The sequence below is a fragment of the Pholcus phalangioides genome, unplaced genomic scaffold (genome assembly GCF_987345545.1).
Source record: "Pholcus phalangioides strain wild (caught in Gottingen) unplaced genomic scaffold, Ppha-v1.0 ptg000011l_1, whole genome shotgun sequence".
NCBI classification, from domain to species: Eukaryota; Metazoa; Arthropoda; class Arachnida; order Araneae; family Pholcidae; genus Pholcus; species Pholcus phalangioides.
Genome location: NW_028301604.1, coordinates 42,874,539 through 42,895,921, shown reverse-complemented (window position 1 = coordinate 42,895,921; position 21,383 = coordinate 42,874,539). Strand labels below are relative to the sequence as shown.

Sequence of the window (21,383 nt, the reverse complement as noted above, 5' to 3'; positions counted from 1 at the left end):
AATTTTATCACCAGAAAAAGCCATAAGTATGATTGTAAACGGATACATATACATTCTGTCATTCAGCAAGCTGATGACCACTTTAGAGTGAGCTCTAAAACGGTTTGTCTACTGTTTTTGAAAACTATGGAAACGCAGCGAGCTATAAACAAAATAATTTACATTTTTCAAAAGGCATCCACATTAGATGTACAGACCATACTTCTTCTTTGCATACTACATGTTTCTTCCGAGTTTTTCTTTATTGTGTTAATGCTTCATTTCCCAGAGTTATTCCTGGAGCATTTGCAACTGGTCTGCTGGTGAGAAGCATGCATAATTTCAATTTCAATTTTTTTTTATTAATATGTTAGATGAATGATAACAATGCATTAGATTAGTGAAAACCACCAAGGAGACACCAAGGTCCCATACTGGTTGTTACAATGAAGTTAATTCAATAACATTTCAATTATCATACAGTGTAAAATAGTCACTATGTACTGATTTTTGAGATTGAAAACAAAAAATCATGAAAAAAAACATCAAAATAGGAAGGGGGGGTTGGGGGAACTGTGATTACACAAACACATATAATACATAAAATACAAATATATATAAATAATGAATAATGCAACGGTCACAGGGGGGTGCTTTAGTGATCATAAAAAAAACAACTATAAATCAACATATAATTATGTATGAATTGGACTGGCAGAGCAGAGTTGACAGCAAGGGTATTTTAATGAATAATTCGACAGCTGAAGGTGAAAAGACAGTAATACACACACAACAGGGAGTGATTGAGAGTCTGAGGATGAAATCAGAAATAATTTTCAATATTGAAAATTTGTAGTATGTGTTTTTTGAGGTTTTTTCTGAAAATTGAAAATGAGAGGGACTGTATGAGATCATTTGGAAGGCTGTTAAAAAATTTAGGAATGAGAAAGCTAAAATGTTATTTGAGGATAGTTTTATGAACTAAAGGCATTGAGTAAATAAAATTGTGTCTATTAGATGTTCTTGACGAGTTCAGAGGTAAAGAGAATTGGTTTTTTTTAATTATAAGTATGGATCGGTAAAAGTATAGATGTTAAGTCAATTTTTTTAAAGCGTTTCCTGTCAGTATCATCAGTTCTTGGATTAATCAATAAACACTTGAATTTACATGAAATTGGATAATGATCGGTCAAATCTGTAGTAAATATAGATGAAGAAATTTCCTTGATTCTAAATGAGTTACGAATAAAAATATGATCAATACAGGAGTTAGAAAGAGGTCTTGTTATTTTGAAAATTAAAGGGGTAAATCCATGACTGGATAAAATGTCCTGATAATCTGAGTGGGTACCAGAATCAGTTTTAAGGATGTCAATATTTATATCACCAATTAGTAAAACATCTCTATATTTGATATTTTTAAAAAGTGAATCAAGTTCTTCAATACATTGAGTTTGCGGGAATGAATGTGATCTGTACAAGCTGAAGATGGTAAATTTTAATGTAGGCTCTTGAATAACTATCAATTCTCCTGTTTGCATTACTATAGAATCAAGTTCGAAAAACTGAAGGGATTTTTTTGTATAAACGAAAATTCTGCCTGAACTATTATAATCTCCACATCTTGTAAATAAATTATAATTTGGCAATCTATAGTGATCAACCTCATCCTCAAAAACCCAAACCTCAGACAATACAAGAATATCAATATAATCCATAGATTCATTCAATAGGACCATCAGTTGGTCAAAATTTGCTCTTATGCTACGAATGTTGAAGTGCACAATGTTAATATCATATAATTTATCATAATCATGCATATTTTGGGTATGAAGAAAATTAATGAACTCCTCCAGAGTGCCAAGATCAGAGAATTTTATGCTAGATATTCCAAGAAAATGTAGTTTTATATATAATAACTACCAGCACCCCGGAGGAAGAAACAAATTTTTACACCCAATTTAAAAATTAAAATGTTATCAAGCAGAAAAACGTAGCACAAGTGTACAATTTTAATTGGAAATTTAATTAATTTTAAGTTAGATACTGTAATATTCACATAATATACGAGAAAAAAATTGTAAATGATTGGGTATAGTTTAGAAATTTGTATATGAATTTTCCAAATTATTTTTTTAATAGAATGTAAATAAAATCGGGAAGACCCCAGAGTGCACATTTCAGTTAGAGTGAGTTCATACATGCTAAATAATGTGATTTAAATCATCAATATGATTGATTTTGTACACTCCGGTGTCTTTCAATTTTCTCAAGTATATTTTTCCATTTCGTGACCAGCAAAATTTGAAATAATTTTCCGTTTTGAATTTTTTAGCAAAATACAGTACCTGTTTCGTATAAGGTGCAAGATGCTCTTTAAAGTAAACATTGCTGGGTCTGAGGTGTTCATTAAGTTGTGATGCACACAATTTCAGTTTGCGTGTGGTGTTAAATAATATATCACGTTTTTCCTTTGATTTGAATTGTACGATAATGGGCTTGATTTTATCCTTTCTTGTCGTTGGAACACGGTGGATGGTATTGATATCAGGCTCTAAATCAAGAAGATCCAGTTTCGTTAAAATAGTGGATTTGATTCTATGCATGTCCTCATTCTCTGATTCAAGGAGGCCAAAAATCTCAATGTTAGTTCGTCGTGAATATTGTTGCAGATCAGCGATGTCTACCTGGAGATGGCGGATATGTGATCTCATTGTGCCGTTCTCAGTCTCTAAAAATGATTGCTTATCTTGATATTTGATTAGATCAGGTTGTTGTTGCTCCACCATTTCCCTCAGTAAGACCAATTCTTGTGTTTGTGCTGTTATTGTCTGCGACATTAGGCTCGTGATTGACTTTACGTGATTCTCAATGATTGTGGACATACACGAAACAATTTTTGCCGATTCAGGTGATAGAGAGCCAACAATTTCGCTTACTGAGTCCGGGATATTGATATTGCAGTATTGTAGATCTAGGCTGTTATCAGCTGCCACATTGGAAGTACCTGCAGTTTCTGACAAATTTCCAGTAGTTTGTTCATTCGTCTCAGGTTCTGGAGTCGAAGGAGTTGTCAATGAGTTCGCATTCTGTCGAAGTGAAACACATTTAAAACACATCCAGTTGTCTCTACGTGTTTTAGCAAACCTACGGAAACTTTTTTCACTATATCCGGCACAGAAAAAATGAAAGCATTCCTCACAATTACAACATGCTAATTTATCATCTTCGTTTTTAATCGGTTCGTTACAACGAAAGCATTTCGGCCAGTCACTTGCAGAGTTCATGTTGATTATCTTAAATTATTAAGCACCTTTTTTACTTATTAGTTCCTTTAAAATATAAATTATATGAAAATATTATTAGTGAAAAAAAGAAACCAATAAATCAATAGGATATTATGCGGAGAGCAAGCGTGTGTCAACACCTCCCTCGCGTTGCCACCGAATTCTTCTCCATATATCAATACAAATACAAATACAAATACAACGCCACAACAGGCAAAATGCCCAACGAGGTGGCTGATAAAAAGATGCCCATAAAAATATGGTTGTCACATGTTTCAAAAATACAGCAACCCAATTAAAAATGCAATTAACACAAATTACAAACAATATATACACATGATAAAATATTATACAATGCCCATAAGGAATACTTACGTATGGAGAAAAAAAATAGTATAATGAAAAACAATATATCAATTTGTTTTTCATTTCCAGTAGATAGATAGAGAGAGAGAAGCACTCACAACGCCGGACTTATGCAAAGAAACTTTCTTTTGTTACCTCAAAAGAAGCAGAGTTGTGTTGGAAAAAGTTAGCAAAGATTAATAGTAGTGGCCCCCTTGCCCGTGCTCACAAGTATCAAATCACTCACGTCATTTTCCCCATGAAGACAGCTATCAAGTTGATGTAACATACAAGTCACTTGACTAAAAATGGATAGCTGAACTCAATGACAAGGGAGAAAAATTGCATACGCGCCCAGTGGCACATAAGGGCTGAAGACTGCATTTCCAGTAGAATTTCCTTTGGTTGTGATATCTTGCTAGCCCCCCCCGCTCTCTTGAACAAAAAATGAAAATTTTGACAAAAAAAAATCTGGATCTATGAAAGAGTGAAAATTGTAAAGAAATTAAATATGCAAATTACTTTTGGAGATGGTTGCAAAAAATATATGTATATATAATATAAATAAATCTGTATATATAAGAAGTATTCAAGGAAACAGTTATTTTCCGGATATTATGCTGAGGTGAGCTCGGAAAGAAAAGTCATCATGTCTCCGCCGGGACTCGAACCCAGGCCCTCTTGCATACCAGGCGAGCATGCTACCATCTACACCACTGGAGACACATGAATCTGCCTTCCTAATTTCACGCACTGTGTCGTGAGGCGCTGAAGTAGAGGCATTAGTAGCCTCTCTTAACTTCAGGAAATGGCCCCCAGGTGGGACGGTTTAGAGAGATATAGATGGTTTTTTTCTCAGCCAGAGAAGAGGGCCTGGATTGCAAGAGGGCCTGGGTTCGAGTCCCGGCGGAGACATGATGACTTTTCTTTCCGAGCTCACCTCAGCATAATATCCGGAAAATAACTGTTTCCTTGATATCTCTGGCTGAGAAAAAAGCCATCTCTATAAGAAGTATTGTTTGCAAAAAATCTTACAAATTTGTTTTTAATGTTCTTTGTCATTTGTAAAATAATCGTGAGAACCCTCAAGAGAGAGAGAGATGAATTTTTACGAGAAAGGAAGATTAAAGTAAAGGCATCATTGGATTAAATTTATCAAAAAAATCATAATACCACTACCTTTCTTTGTTTTCTTCATATTCAGATTACTTTTAAGCATAATCCAAAAGTTTAATAAAAATTAAGTATTAAGAATTTGGGAGAAATACGGCTAAATAAAAACTATGCTATGATTCAGCCTCTCGAAAGTCATATACACGGGAGATTGTCTCTCTTCACTGTATTTCTTATTTTCTTCATTCCCCTCTCTGGAGACCAACCAATGTCCAAATTTGAATGGTTTTGTGCTACTACACTGATGTTTATCTATCTCTATGGCTCTAAAATAGAATGTTTTAACCCCGGCATCTGACGACAACCCGGTAACTTTAGATCCTTTCTACTGCCAGTGTTATATAACTAAATCGTTCTCACTTTAATAAGCATAAAAAAAAATCAATCAATGGTCATATTCTTTGACTCACCCATCCTCCATCTGTTCTTTGTCTGACTTTTCGTGTGTGTGAGAGCAAAAGACATTTTCCAGAGAAGTCGGTCCTGTTAAAACTTATCGTTTCAGTTGAACTTTCCTTTTTCTTCTTGAAAAAAAAGATCAGTCATAAAAAATCAGCCTCGTAAATGTCGAAATCTTTTTGTGTGCGTTTTTTCTTTGACTCCTTTCATATTGGTAGGGTTTGAAGGTGCTTCAGGAAAACAAGAAAAGGGCTTTGCCCCACTAGTGGTCATTTTTAATCTTCACTGGTGGGGCAAATAGAAAGGCTACTGGGGCAAAATCCCCTCCAGTTAACATGTAAAAAAAAGGCTTGATACAAATGCATGGATGTGTGATTCTGCAGTTTGATAGTTCATGAGAAAATCTTTGGTTCAATAAGTTCTAATATCATAAAAAATTAAGAATCAGCTTTAAAATCAAAACCCTGGTCTGAACACAATTTTTTGTACAAACAAAAACACAAAAACTAAATTCTCTGAATGTTTTATACACGGGGTGTGCAAAAAGTCCATAGAAACTTAAAAAATGTATAAAAACTGGAAAAATAATCAAAATAAAAAGATTGGCATGGTTAGCATTGCTAAGTTACAGGAATTTTCTTAAGACAGGGAAAAAACTAAAAAACCGTTGATAGGTGGTGCTGGTACTAGCAACTTCGGTAGAAATATGCAAATGAGATGGTTATAAGAACTTACGCTCCTTTTCCAGAACCAGTTCACAGTTGTAAACCATGTACGTGGACCTGCTGCACTCTGCTGTTGCTGGATGTGTGACTTGCCTGCAATGCGTTATCCCCTGTGGGGGTGATCATGTGGAACACATACTGCTGTAATACACGATTAAGAGGCATTCTGTTCGTTATTTACATATATCTTCTTTGACTTGTGCATGTCAGCGCCACCTATTGGCTGTTTTTAGTTCTTTTTTCTGTCTTAAAAAAATTCCCGGGACCTAGTGATGCTAATCCTGCGAACCTTTTTTATATTTTAGTTATTTTTCCGGTTTTCATCCAGTTTTAAAGTTTCTAAGGACTTTTTCACACCCTGTACATAACTTCAAGGTAAACTTACTTCTCTTCCACTGGAAGCTGAAAGGGATTTAGACAAAGATTTCCAGTTTGCTTTTGATCCTAATAATCCATGTAATATAAGTAAAGGAGTTTTCTTGGAAAATATTGGGAAGAAAACATCGTAAGAAAGCCTAACAGATGAACTGAAACATGAAAAAAACTATTAGAACCACATAAATTATACAAATAATGGATATATATACAGGTCGTTTACAATTGTTTGCCCACCAAAAACAAATAAACCGGGATGCCATTGACGCACAATAACGCGTCAAATACCCGGAATTTCCGAAAAGGAAGAATAAAAATTTTGTTCACGCATCCTCCTGGTAGTTTTTTCTAGTTCTGAGAAAAAAAAAAAAAAAATAGAGAGAAACCTCCCCAATTTTTCCCCCGTTTCTTTTTCCCGTCTATCGTGATCGCGTGACCTTGAAAAAATGGTTTTACTACTTTGCACACTGTACTGTATTGATATACACGCGGGTTGTTGAAGAATAAGATGAGGGATATCTAGTTGCTTCCCTGAATGAGGGGCCGTGTAGTTGTCAAATATTTCAGAGTTTCTGTTCCCCTGCGGATTTTCTCTTCCGGTTATATACCGGAAATTACGGTACTTTTGCGGCTATCTGCCGGCATTCAAAGATAGCGTCTATACGGCGTAAATTCGCCTTGTTCCTACAATATTGCGAATGCGCAACTTTTTTTAAATCGTGAAGGATCGGAACGCCTGTTCAAATTTTAAAACTCTCCCGAGATCGTGGAAAAAAAAACCGAATCCGTAAAAACTGAACCTTGAATAACCGCAGTTTCGTCATCTAGCTGCTATGTGGTAGTCACCGTTTCGCATCGCGAAAATCACGGGTCTGTACGCAGAATCGGCTTTTGAGGGGGGCACAAGAGGATCTTAATTCTTCACAGAAAGTTTGGGTCTCTAACACTGGAAAAAAATTTTAAATCAACAGATATAGTATAAAAGAAATTATTTTATTCTAATATTTTAATTCTCTACAAAAATATTTTTAATTTTCGATCTTCGGGGGAGGGGGGAAGAAGAACCTTATAACCCACACCCGAATTTTGCTTTTGGTAAAAATCCGGGTTTGGAACCCCGCGATTGCGAATTGGTAATCGGCAAAAAATGCGATTTTCTAAGGTTTTCAAATTTTGAGTTGGCTATTCCTTTGAAAAAAAAAATTTTTCTTCAATTTTTGCCACTGCGATCACACAGACCTACAACACCAATATGCATACATTAAACTTCAAATGCACGCATTAGTATTAGTATACGCATAGTATAGCACGTATTAGTATTTATACCAGTTTGGAGGATAGATGCAGGGCCGCAACTGAGATGGTGGAGGGACAGGCGGGTCTAGTGTCCCGGGCTCTGGACTAGAGGGGGCATCAAATTCACCCTTTATAACAGCTTCTACTTTACATGGGTGTGCCAAAATGTGTGCTTGCCCGTTTGAGAAAGTATCTAGTTGCGACGCTAGATAGGTGGCACCACCTACTAAACACAAAACAAGCCAAATGCTGGGCATACACACATAAGGGGCCGTTCAAGTATTACGTAAGCAAATTTTTAGCCATCTTTGAGACCCCCCCCCCCCCGTCAGCAAGACTGACCCATCCCTTGTTAGCAAAATTTTGTCATCAGCTCTGCCCCTCTGAATCCTAATGCATATTAGTGGGATCAGAGACCGTACACAGGTGGGGAGGAGCATAGGGGGCTCGTGCCCCCCCCCCCACAATCAGAAATGTATTATTTTTGATGCAAAAAAATAATTTTTAAATTGAAATTTCAGAAGAAAATACCTTTATATGTAATCATAATCAATTTCTGTTAAATTCAATGTTATTTAAAGGCTATGAACTCAAAATTTATCTTTAATTCACAGCAACCCACCCTTTAAGCCATATAATGATAAATTGCATAAAGGCCCTTGGCCCGCGGAGGGGTTATCTGATGTGCGGCCTGCCCTCCACATCTCCAAATCACTTGGATCCGCGAAACATTTAGAGATCAATTAAGTGGCTCTGTAGAGCACTTATCAATAGGGGGCAATGTTACTTCCTAATTTTGTAAAAATGAACTAAGGGGCAAATATACAGATCGCTTAAGTGCACTGTGGTACAACTCCCGAACGTTTAAACTTCCTGTGGCACATTTTCAGATCACTTTAATGACCCGGGACACTGTTCCAGAACACTTAAGCGATCCGTGACACATTTAGACATCCCTTGAGTGACATGGGACATAGTTTTAGAGCACTTAAGTGGCCCCCAGTGCGGTTCTACATCACTCAAGTTACCTGTGGCACATTCTCAGATTATTTAAATGATCCGCGGCATATAATTACGGATCACTTGAGTGATGCGTGGCACAGTTCCATAACACTTAAGCGGCTCGGACACATTTCCAGAGCACTTGGATCCACGAAACATTTAGAGATCACCAAAGTGGCTCTGTAGAGCACTTATCAATAGGGGGGAATGTTACTTCAAGTGCCCACAAACTAGGGTTGGGAAAAAACCAAAAAATTGGGTTTTTTTTTGTTTTAAATAGTATTAACATTAAAAACAAAATTTCTCAAAACTCATTCAAACTTCTAATAATTAAAGTAAATGTTTATTAATGTAATTAACACTATTCCCATATTAATTAATCACAATAAATATTTCTCACATTTTAACAAAAACCAATTTTTGCAATTTAATTATTTTTGCTCAACTCAATGGATTACTTCACAGGTTTGAAAATGTTTTTAATTATTAATCATATTTACTTTCAGTATGCTTAACTAGGAAGCTATTTTGCAAAAACTAATAAAAATTAGGTGAATAAATTGTATTTAATGAAGCATAAATAATGCAGATTAATTAGTTATGATTTACGATATACAGGGTGATTATAACTAAGGTTTTGATCTCAAAACACTGTAAAAAAGAATGATTGTCAGAATGACTTGAAAATTGACATGAATATTCCTGAAGAAATGAAATTTTATTTAGCAATGGGGGGGGGGGGGAAATACTTAAAAATGTAAAATTAATGACATTATCCAACACGTGGGAAATTTGCTCACAGAATGGAAACGATAGCCAGTCATGGCAAATAGATAACTTAATTATAGCATTGCACAATTTCATAATTCATGGAAACATCACAAAAAAACGAAGTAATTGAACAAATAACTACAACTTACTCAAGAAATGTTAAATACACTGCTGGCCACCCAAATTGCAACACCAAGAAAGACAAGAGATATCGCAACAATATTTATTTTGTAGATAACATGTTGACCAAGCATCAAATGATTAAATTTATAGACTTCTGTGAAGTGTGGTTCCTGCCAAAATCAGTAGCCAGAGTAGCCGCCATTGTTGGAGATCACCGCTGCCACACGCCTCGGCACTGATTCAAAGAGACTTTGGATGTGTTCTTGGGGTACAGCAGACCAAGCAGCTTTCACGCATTGCCAAAGTTGATCTGGTGTGGCAGCTGGGGATGTAATTTGGGTCAATCGTTGAGCAACCATGGACCACATGTTTTCTATCAGCGAAAGATCCGGAGAGCGAGCTGGCCAGGGAAGCAATTCAATCTGGCGATTGACGAAGAACCTTTGGACAATGCGTGCCACGTGTGGTCGCGCATTATCCTGTTGAAATATGGCTGTGGGCAAGCCCTGAAGGTAAGGAAGGACAACTGGCTCCAACACCTCGGAGATGTAACGCTGGCTTTTTAAAGTACCGGCAATGCGTACTAGAGGAGTGCGAGAGTGATATCCAATACCGCCCCATATCACAATACCCGGTGCAGGACCAGTGTGGCAGTGCATAACGCAGCTGTTCAGCATCCTCTCTCCACGGTGTCTCCAGACTCGAATCCGACCATCGTGGTGTTGCAGCCACAAACGCTGCATGAATATTTTTGCCTTAACTATGATAGGCCCTAGCAATCCCAATGGGTCAAACAGTCTCGCTATATCCGAGAGAACGGTGCGTTTGGTGTAATCGGAAGATAGGTTTGAGCTTACCTTGAACGTGAAATAGTCCTTTTGGGGATTCCAAGCCAAGCCCAACGTTTTCACAGTGACATTGTCCTTGGCATCAAAACTGTATCCATTCTCGCCATGGTTGACTGCGTTTAGCAGTGTCGAATTGGAACACCACTTGTGAAGTGTCATTCCACAAGTTTGGAACATCTGTATCAATTGACGCTGAAGCTCTATGGAGCACAAGCTGTACCGTAGGTGACTGTCAATAATCTAAACACCTTAACAGGATCGTTCAGATTTTCTTTCCACACGATTCTTTGCAAATCACAATGGCCGGATTCAACCAGAATTTGCCGATACATTTTTACAATGTCGGCGGTGAAAGCATATCTATGTTGACGAAATCTCATCATAATTGAGAATAAATCCTGTTGAATAGTTCCACCATTCATGAGCAAATGGTTAAGAGACACCCCTGAAGAAGAGACAGCGGATGCATCAAAGACAACGCGAAGTTTTGTACTTGCACTATCAGGTCGGTGAACGCCATGATGTGACATATAGTAGGTGTTGTGATCAACTGCAACAGAGGTGAGTTCTTCCATGTGTCCCAAGTCATCATACTCCTTCATGAAGGACACGTAAAGCTTTTTCATATCTTCATCCTTGTCTAGTCGTTTGCACGTTGCGTTCAATCTTCTACTAGCCATAGCCAAAGAATCTCCCAATTGTGTTTGATCTGATTTAAGAGGTAGTTGCACTACATATCTCATATCTACCTGCCTCATTTATGGAATGAGTTTCACAAAAATGCTTTTCACAAAGAAATGCCTCAGTACTTTCAATAAGCTTGTTTTCGTTTATGGATTCCAAGTCCCATAATTTTCTTAAGGTGTTATCTAAATTTTCTAATTCATTCGATAAGTGACAATATCGCACATTACTTTCGGTTTGGTTTTGCACCGCACCGCAAACTATCCAACCAAAAACAGTTTCTCGCAACGATATTTTAAATGTGGTAATCCGATGTTCGCATAAAATCTCAAAGAATATTTCGGCACCCAATAAAATGTCGATTCTATTCGGAACATTAAAGTCGGGATCTGCTAGCCGTATATTCTCTGGAGGGGAAACTTCAGATTTGTTGATATATCTGGAAGGACTGAAACCCATCACTTTCGGAACTATTAGCAACTCAAATGAGTGCTTATACTTGTCATCTGAAGATGAAATTACCACATACAGTTTCTGGTTTATGTTTACTGGTAAGCCGCTCAACCCAGACACAGAAACGAAAGTTTTATTTCTTTTCAGCCCAAGTCTCTTTGCGCATTCGGTAGTGACAAAGCTTGACTGCGATGCACTATCCAACAGCGCTCTACATGGTTGTAAACAACCTCGTGAATCCCTCACGTATACCACTGAAGTAGCCAGGAGAACGTAGTTATTTGTCACTTGTCGACGAGTGCTGTTTATGAGGGACGATGTGTGACTGACTTCCCCCATCTCATCGGATTGTTTATCAGCAAGCGGGAGTATGTTTGATGCTTGCGGAGGCGACTTTCCTTCTTTTTTTGTTTTGTCTTCTAACAAGTCATTTCTTTTAACTCTGTGAAGGAGGGTGTGATGTTTGTAACCACAGCCCTTGGACATACATTGATTTATTGTATGGGAGTCATTTAAACAATTGAAACACAGGTGTTTCTTTTTCACTATATTTTGCCTCTCATTAATGCTTAGCCTATGAAACTCAGAACAATTATATATGGAGTGTTCTAATTCTACAGCAAAGGTCCTCGATTTATTTATAGGTGAATTGAGGCTCACGGACGGGAATGGTTCGTGTGATACCTTCCAAAAATTGACATCTGCTTTCCAAAAATGAAATCAAACTGTCCCATCTAGGAATTTCTGTAGATTCTAGGGTCATTTCGAATTGCTTTCTTGTTTCTCTGTCCAATTTTCTGAGAATTAAATTGGATAATATTACTTCACTCAGAGCATCTGTTTTAAGATTTGCAATGTTTAATGCTCTCAGGTGCTTTAGAACGTTGTCTAGCAAGGCTCTCAAATCTTTGACTCTTGGGTGATTTTAGGGATTGAAATTAATGCATTGATATGCGTATCAACAATCAAACGTTTGTTTTCAAACCGTTTCTCTAGTGCAGAGAATAACGAATCGAAGGTGTCTTCAATGCTTTGGACTTGTCTAGCTTCACCTTTTAAGGCAGCTTGTAAATAATACAGTTTTTGTACATCGGAAAGGTTATTATTTTCGGTTATCAAAGAATTGAACTGATTTTTGAACAAGGTCCACTCTTCATATTTACCTCTAAATTGTGACAGGGGAATTTCTGGCAGTTTTACGTTCTGCTTAGAAGTATTAGTTTCGATTTTACTGGGAACGAAACTCAACAAACTCAAACGGATTTCAATGTCCTCTAATTTTTCTTCAATTTCACAGAGCTCTACATTTAGAACTTCGAATTCATCATCTTTTAACACTTCATAATATTTCAATTTCAACTCTTCAAAACTGTTTTTTGTCGTGTTTAATGTTTCTTTTCTGCATTTAATTACTGCCTCACTAGCACTTTTATTATCTGACAAGAATTTATCAAGTCTGGTGATTTGGGCCTTGACGTTGCCCTTACGTCGACTCAACACAGTTAAATTCGCCATAGCGCGAATCGAAATATGAATTTGGTGAAATTCTACTTACAGTTTCTTGTGTAGAAAAGTTGAGTATCCAAAGTTGAGCTGATTCACTAATCAACTATCAATCTATAGGTTCACTGATGCTCGATTCACTAATCAAATATCAATCTATAGGTTCACTGGTGCTCCGGCTCGACGGACCAAAAACCATGGTCATTACCATGAACTCAAACACACACCTGTGTTTTTAAACTCAACAAATTTTAATTCTGTGAGAAGGGTGATTCAATAATTGACTGAAAAACGCTGGGGGATTACATAAGACAACTTCCCACTGGAGGGTTGTTACATACACTCTTACACATTTTTCTCCTTAGAGAGGGAGAGACACATAATAATAAGAAATACACAAGAAAAGAAAAGCGAAAGTAGACATCAACTCCATCTTGTGTTGGGAGCAAAAGATAAAAAGTTAGGCGTTTCCATCTTATGATGTCATTTTATCGCAGAATCAATTCGTAGACCTGTCGATTCTTCACTGTACATGTTCCACGCGAGCTTGTATGTAGGATTTTGTCTTACACGTGAAATAAGAAGCATGAACAAAAGTGTATACGCAGTTTACTGAAAAAAAATGATTATTTTTTGTCATTGCAAAGGGGGGGGGGGTATAAAAATTTGAAAAGTTAAATAATTGATTTTTACTGTGATAAAATTTCATTACCATGTGGAAAAATTTTGGTTTGTATGATATTCCTCAAATTACAGTGAGCCTCTCTTTAATGGTAAACTTCTATCTGTCCCATGGGCTTGAGAGTTTCTCCCCCTCCTCTCCGAGAGTCACCAACATTTATCATTACAGTATCTCCATAAGAACCAGAAATATTTAATTAATAATTCAATTAAATTAATATTTAATTTTCACTGTATAAGCCGCACTTCCCGCTTCCTGTCAGGATTTCTATTTCTTGCAGCGAAGGGAGTTGGGTGCAGATCAAGGGTAGAAATGTACTGTGCTTATGAATGACGATTCGATGAAGCTTTTATAATGCCCACAGGATGAGCACCAACAAAGGCCATATAATCACCAATAAGAAAGATGACTATGGGTCAGTCCCATAGATACAATATAACCATTAATCTTATGTTTATGGTCAGTCGCATATCTTTGGCTGGCTTGTTTGAATATTTTCACAGTTTTCATTAGCGTCTAAGCATTTGGTACAAGGTTGGTGTGCTTGGTCTACATATTTCTGTTGGCAAAAACATGGAATATTGCACAACCGAACGTGAAAATATGTTGGTTTGTGTGTGTGTTTAAAAGTCCCCCCCCCCCATAATTCATGTTCCGAAATTAGAAAAGCTTTTAATGTAAGTGAATGAATTAGCCTATAACTAATTTTCTTTAAGTTTTTTGTTGTATCATAAAGTAGAGATACAGATTATACGGATGACAAAAATTAATATGTAGTACTTTTTAAATTAAATTGTTTGAATTCAGTTTAAATTGCAATAAACTGAAATCTTCTCCTATGTATCGTTGAAAAAAATTTATGGTAGTTTAAAATAGCATCACTTGTTATTCTATTAATCATCATCCAGCTTTTTATTGCGATATTCACGTTAGATAAGTGTTTAAATAAAATGTTACTCAAACGCTCTGAAAATAAAGGTTTAGATATTGTGGAGTGTTTATATGCACGATAGGAATTTTTTTTTAAATTATCCTGATAAATATAGGCTATAATAAGAAGCGGATTTATAGCTTTGCCACCTGTGGGCTATTCAAACCTTGCCTCCCTTCTCCCTTTCTAATTCATGTTCTTGATCACCAGTTACTCAATTTTGGTTACACTGTTTCACTTGAACTTGTCATCTTGGGATAAAGCCTGCATACTCCCTCCCTACCTAGGAAATATACCTCAGAATATAATCCTTTATTGTCTGTTAATGTTAATTCACTTGTGTTGCAAGAAGAAATTTTTACTAATCGTTGACTGGAGCCATATGAGAGTCATATACATGAAGTTACATACAATGGGCTAATTAAAAGTCTGATTTCATTCTTTTTACTCGAGAGTTGTTACTTTAGAGTTGAAAAAAAAAAAAACAATCAAAAATCGATTGACATTTACAGTGGTGTAAGACCGGGTGAGAACGGGATGGTGTGGGTGCCCAGGGTACTTTATGGAATGGGTACGAGAACCCAGAGAAATGATTTAGAAATTAAAATTTCTTACTTGAAGATCAAGACACGAACCCACAAGTTCCAAACACTTCCGGCATCCTTGGCCAGTCAAAGGTGCCGACATGAAGGAAACATTGAGGAAGGAGTGGGGGCAGGGCTGAAAATTGCCATTCATTCCGTATATAAGGGACTCAACCCGTACTCAGGAGACAGAATGGTACATTAAATTGTATATTCATGAGTTATTGGAGTGGGGGCCTCAAATGGCATCAGCCCCCCCCCCCCAGTTTCTGGCACCTATGATCAGTGTTTTAATATTATTTCGGTGTGAAAATACAAAGTGATTTGAAATGTACATTGCATTGCAAAAAAATAATTTGAAAATAAGACTTGGCAGCTGTTACACAAAACCGATACATTGTCGATAAAAAAATTCCTTAAAGATATATTCTCTGCATGAATACATTTAATAGTGAATTATGGAAATTGTGCTGGGGGACACATTGATAGCAATTTATTATCTTGATGTGCATCTCCAACACCCCTCACTGCAAGAAATGGAAATCCCTACAGAAAGCAGGACCTATACGATGGAAACTAAATTTTAAAAATTTATTTCTTGGTGAGCTTCCCAATGCCCCTCACTGCGAGAAATGGAAATCCCAACAAAAAGTGGGAAATGCGGCTTATAAGGTGGAAATTAAATTTTAAAAATTTATTTGTTCCCAATTCATTATCTTGGTGGTACGTTCCAATGCCCTTCGATGACTTCAATGAATACTTTCCTCCATTTGTTAAAAATTAAAATAGAGATGGGAAGAGGGGAAATTTCCAGCAAATGAGAAAAAAAAATTAGTTCAATTTTTTACACCTGAAGCAACTACCCCTATTTATAAGATCACAACAAACATTTGAATTTTAAAGCAATCCAAATTTGTCGCGACGAAAAATGACTATGCTACAACTTTGTACAGCGACGAAATGAGCCTGCGCCAAATTTGTACAGCGACAAAATGAGTCAGCGACAAATTTGTTTCACGATGAGTTTGTAGCACAATGAATTGATGCTGCAACAAATTGAACGCACCGAAATGACCTAGACCCAAAATGAAATATGATTTCACTCACTGGGACACAGTCTCCTGATCACATGAAAACAGAAAAATAAAAATTCATCAGAGAAATGCTAAAGTTTGAAAACCATCCGATATTCATAAGTCAAAATGTAACATTTAAGTCACCTGAATAATTGATATTAATAGAACTTTATATAATAGAATAATATCGCACTGGAGTCAAGTGAAATTTTCAACGAAAAATATTATGTCAAAAATTTCCAGAAATGCTGAAAACTCTCGACCCTGAATAACTAAACAAAAGTAATTCTATATTTCAGACATGGTGAAATGTCAACGATACTCAAATATCAAGAAAATAATGGTTTATTATTGTAAATCTATCAAAAATGCGTGAATTATGAACTCAATTTTTCGCACAAGTTCATTTAGAAAATTCTGCCTGAATTAAAAGAATAAAAATAAAAAAAATAAATAAAAGCATGTATGGGATGCAAATTTTTGAAAAATATAGATCTATCAAATGGATGCTAAAGGATTGGTGCATCATTCAGTATACCGTCTAATACAGAGACGGCTTTAGACATTGTTTCGGCATTTAAGCCGCATATAGTAAATCTCCCAGCGGTGTTCACCACTGTTTCTCACCGCACGGGAATTTTCGGCTAGGTTCCGCGGAATGATGTCTACCAAAGGACTATCAATGATTTGAATGCCAACCAGATTGCGACATAAGCAGGAAAACGTCAATATTACCGATTCAATAAAAAATCATATTTTTAGAAACAAAAGCGTATAATCGTATTAACTTGCTAAAATTGTACTAAATAAGATAAAATTGTAACAGTTGGCAGGTTATGTCATTATACATTTTTTCTTTAAAATCATTAAAATATTTTTTTCTAATTGTTTTCGTCATGCGGTAGGTGAGGTTTGAAAAAAATCATATATAATTACTATTCATATAAATTAATAACTTTATATACTGAATAAATGAAAACATTAAATTGATACCCAATTTCTTCAAACTCCTCAAAAACGTTATTTTAGCCTATGACATCACATCGTAGTATATAAAACTAATTGGAAAATCATAAGTAAAAATCAAATTGAAATAAAAATCATTCAGAAAAATTAAAGTATTTGTATGCTCAACACTGGGTCATAAAAATAAAGGGTGGAATTAATCAACTGATTTTATAATTGCTGTAAATTAACCATCATGCCATCAATAAGTTGCACAAATTTTTCTCGGAATGCAATTTTTTCTACATTTTAATAGTAATGTAGAAACACTTGCAAATGATGATTTCACAAGGAAATAACACATTCTCTTCCCATCCCCATTGGCATTGTTTACAAACAATACAGAGTATTGTTTACAAACTGGCATTTCTTTGATGACTCAATCCAATACACATACATAAACCTCTGCTTTTGAATGGAAAAGTAATATGTATTTTTATATGGAAAAGATAGAAATTGACTTTTCTTTAGTGAAATCATCAGACATTATTTTTTAGCATTTGCAATAATATTGTTATTAAAAAAAACACCACCAGTTAGTTGTCACATGGGAAAATGGGATGGGGGGATGCTGACAGAGCTTCAGGCAGGGCAGTCTTAAGAGTATCATGGGCCCCAGGCCAAATAATTTTTCTGAGGCCCTACCAGGCAAATTCTTGAAAATCTCAACCAGATCTCATTTTTATGAGGCCCCTTTTCTCTTGAGGACCCGGGCCGTGGGTCCATGCCTTAAGATGGCACTGACCCCAGGTCTGGGTTGATCGTAATTTTTTTATTTTTACATTCTGAATTTACTTCAAAGGGCCCGCAAAAAATCCTAGTCTGGGAAATCGGTTTCAGGATGTGGGGGACCTTGGTTGAGGGATAATCAGGGACCATTCAGGAGCATTATGTATCACACTTAGATACTTAAATTTGTTTGCATAATAATTTTATAAAAACGAAATAAATAACTGTTAAATAAAGCTTTACATACCTCATCAACTGCTTTAGAATCATAATCGGATTCCTCCATATCTTCCAGAAATGCAATCGAGTATGTTTCTTGTCACGAGGTTGAAACGTATGAACAGCTATACCACTGTCATAAACATCTGTTTCTTGAAAAATGTCTTTAATTTGTTACTTTATTCAACCAAATAAAACTAACAAAAACAAACAACATCTTGAGGGCCGTTCAAGTATTACGTCAGCAAATTTTTAGCCATTTTTGACCCCCTCCACCTTGTCAGCAAAATGCTGATCCCCTCCCCCCTTGTCAGCAAAATTTCGTCACAACAGCCCCCACCACCTAATGCATACTGGTGGGATCAAAAACGAATGCGGGATGGGGTCATGGGCATAGGCGGAGATAGACTTGGAAGTCTGGGGGGCACAGTCATTATTGCTGGGGGTGGGCATGATCATGTCAATTCATATATACATTAGATCAGTCGACTCCACCTTTGATGCTGGGGCGGGGGGCGTATCTCCGCCCATGGTGGCTCGTGCACCTGCCCCCCAGATGAAAGAATTTTTTTTAATGTTTTAATGCAAGAAACATTTTTTAAAAAAATTAAAATTTCGAAAGAAAATACCTTTATGTGTTATAATAATTCATTTCTGTTAATTTCAATGCTATTTGAAGGGTAAGAACTCAAAATTTCTCTAAGAAATTCATTGCGACTCACCCTTGAAGCCAAATATGGTAATTAAACGCTTGAGCCTTGACATGCGGACCAAATGCGTCCCTGAAGGTTACCTGATGTGGCTTGCCCCATCAAACCCAATTTTGTAAAAATGAACTAAGCGGCACATTTAAAGGTCGCTTAAATGACCCGTGACAGTTCTAGAGAACCGCAGATCAAAAATTTATTTTTTTTAATGGAAAAAAAGTTTTTCAAAAAAATTGAAATTTTGAAAGAAATTGATATATGTTATAATCAATTTCTGTTGATTTCAATGCTATTTGGAGGCTAAGAACTCAATTTCTTTCTAAGAAATTCATTGCTACCCGCCATGTATGGTAAACCCTAGGCCTTCGGGCTAAATGTGGCCCTGGAGTTTATCTGATGTCCTGCAACCTCAAACCCGATTTTGTAAAAATGAACTAACAGATGATGAACAGATAAATGAGCTAACATTTACGGATCAGTAGGCCGTGGTGCATTCACAGATCACTTAAGTGACCCGCGATACAGCTCTAGAACACTTAAATGATCCGTGGCACACTTAGAGATCCCTTGAGTGACATGTGGCACCAGGGGTGTAGCCAGAAATTTCATTCGGGGGACCACTTTCATTTCGGGGGGGGGGGGGGGAACAGACCCCCAAGTCCCCCCGCTACGACGTTGTGTGGCACAATTTTAGAGCACTTCAGCGGGCCCCATCCCCCAGTGCAGTTCTGCATCACTCAAGTTACCCGCTGAACATTCTCAGATTTAAGTGATCCGTGGCATAATTATAGATCATTTGAGTGATGTGTTGCACAGTTCCATAGCACTTAAGCAGCCCGGACACATTTCCTGAGCACTTGAAGGATCCGTGAAACATTTAGAGATCACTGAAGAGCAGCTCTGTAAGGGATTTATCATTAGGAAGAATGTTAGTGTTCAGGTGTTCACAAACTAGCAAAAGATTTTTGTCGTTTTTGGCGCACAGAGTAAGATGCCATTAAGAATATTTCATATTGTTATAAAGGGGGGGTTGATGACGTAAGCATCATCCAAACCCCCCTCCCCTTGTCGTAAAAAGTCAGAAAATCAGAAACCCCCCCCCCATCGATGCTGACGTAATATTTGAATGACCCCTTGCGACGATAGCCAACGCAATCGTCCTCCATCTGTTTTCTAAAACACTCCCAGCAGCAGAGAAAAAAGAAGGGACACATCAGCATCAAGATCATCACACTCATTCATGGGCGGAGATACGGGGGGTGGAGTCCACTGATCTAATATATATATGAAATGACATCATCATCGTGCCCCCCCCTAGCAATAATGACCTTGCCCCCCCCAGACTTCCAAGTCAATCTCCACCTATGCACTCATTAAACGCTGTGGCCTTGTCATAGCTGCTCGCTGGTTTGCCAAGAACACCAATCTTTTCTAACATGCACCCGCATACTATTCGATTGGCCGTTTGACAGTAGCTCCGTGAATACGATCATGAAATAATGTTTTCCAAATGTCACAAATGAAAATAAAGCTAGGAGAAATTTTCAATATTTTAAATTATGGAAAAGATGGAATATGAAAGCATACTGTTCCTAAAAATATGTATTATTGGAAAAAAAAATTTGTTTTAAGATAGAACTTTGTTCCCAGCTCATTTTCCAAATTTTGAAATAGACAGGATGAGGACATTTTCTTTAAAAAATTTCCTTCTTAAAAAAATTTTCTTAGCAAATGAAAACTTGTTCAAGTAAATTTCAAAAATCTACTGATGAAAAAATTAAAAACAGAAAGGAGACTTCTCAGAAACTGGAATATATAGAAATAGGAAGTGTTGAAAAAAAGCTCAGTGTCAAATACATTTAATGTATTGGCGGGGACATAATTTAGGCCAATTTAATGAGAATGGCCCATATACCAAGTAGTTTTTTGAAAATTATTTTTAGGCTTACCTCCAAAATATTTACATTATTTTTCTCATAATGTAGTCAGTTAGGGCCAGATTAAGACATTTGAAGGCCCTAAGCACTTTAATGGTTCTGGTGCCCCTCCCCCTCCCTAAAAGTATATTTTACTCGATATCGAATCTATATAAATGGGGAAAAAACCATGAAATTTTATACTTCAAAATTAGCAAAGCTAAGGCAGAATTATATGAATATTTTTAAGCACAGACATTCAAAGTCTCTGCTCCCTCTTTTTTTTCTACTTGCAAAGTCTTTGATATAATATCCCTTACAATTTTTTTTGTGAACAATTTTGGAAGTTTTCTTTTATATTTCCCCAATAATACTGACCTTAGATTCAGATTTTTTTTTTCAAAATCTTTTTACAATATTTAAAAGATATTTTCTCCCATCAACTGCTTGTTAAGACTTCACAAAGTGGCTTCAAAAGTAGCCACTGAATGGTTGATACTATTCACAGGCATTGGCGTATTTACAGGGGGACTTAGTGAGCTATAGCCCAGGATGGCATTTTCAGAGGGGC

The 21,383-nt window shown here is 36.6% G+C and overlaps 1 protein-coding gene across 7 annotated transcripts in view; it reads right to left on the bottom strand.

Annotated features, from left to right (window-relative positions):
* The window catches only part of LOC149080449 (sn-1-specific diacylglycerol lipase ABHD11-like), a 151,528-nt gene that overhangs the window by 120,505 nt on the left and 9,640 nt on the right, over window positions 1-21,383 (bottom strand). For 2 of the 7 annotated variants that reach the window (XM_089239564.1, XM_089239560.1), the window contains exon 2: window positions 6,294-6,435. In XM_089239564.1, coding sequence (XP_089095690.1) covers window positions 6,294-6,435 — 142 coding nt within the window. Of the gene's footprint in view, window positions 1-319; window positions 3,069-6,293; window positions 6,436-18,217; window positions 18,342-21,383 lie in introns of those variants that run through there. The other 5 variants (XM_089239559.1, XM_089239558.1, XM_089239561.1 and 2 more) reach the window with 5 other exon arrangements.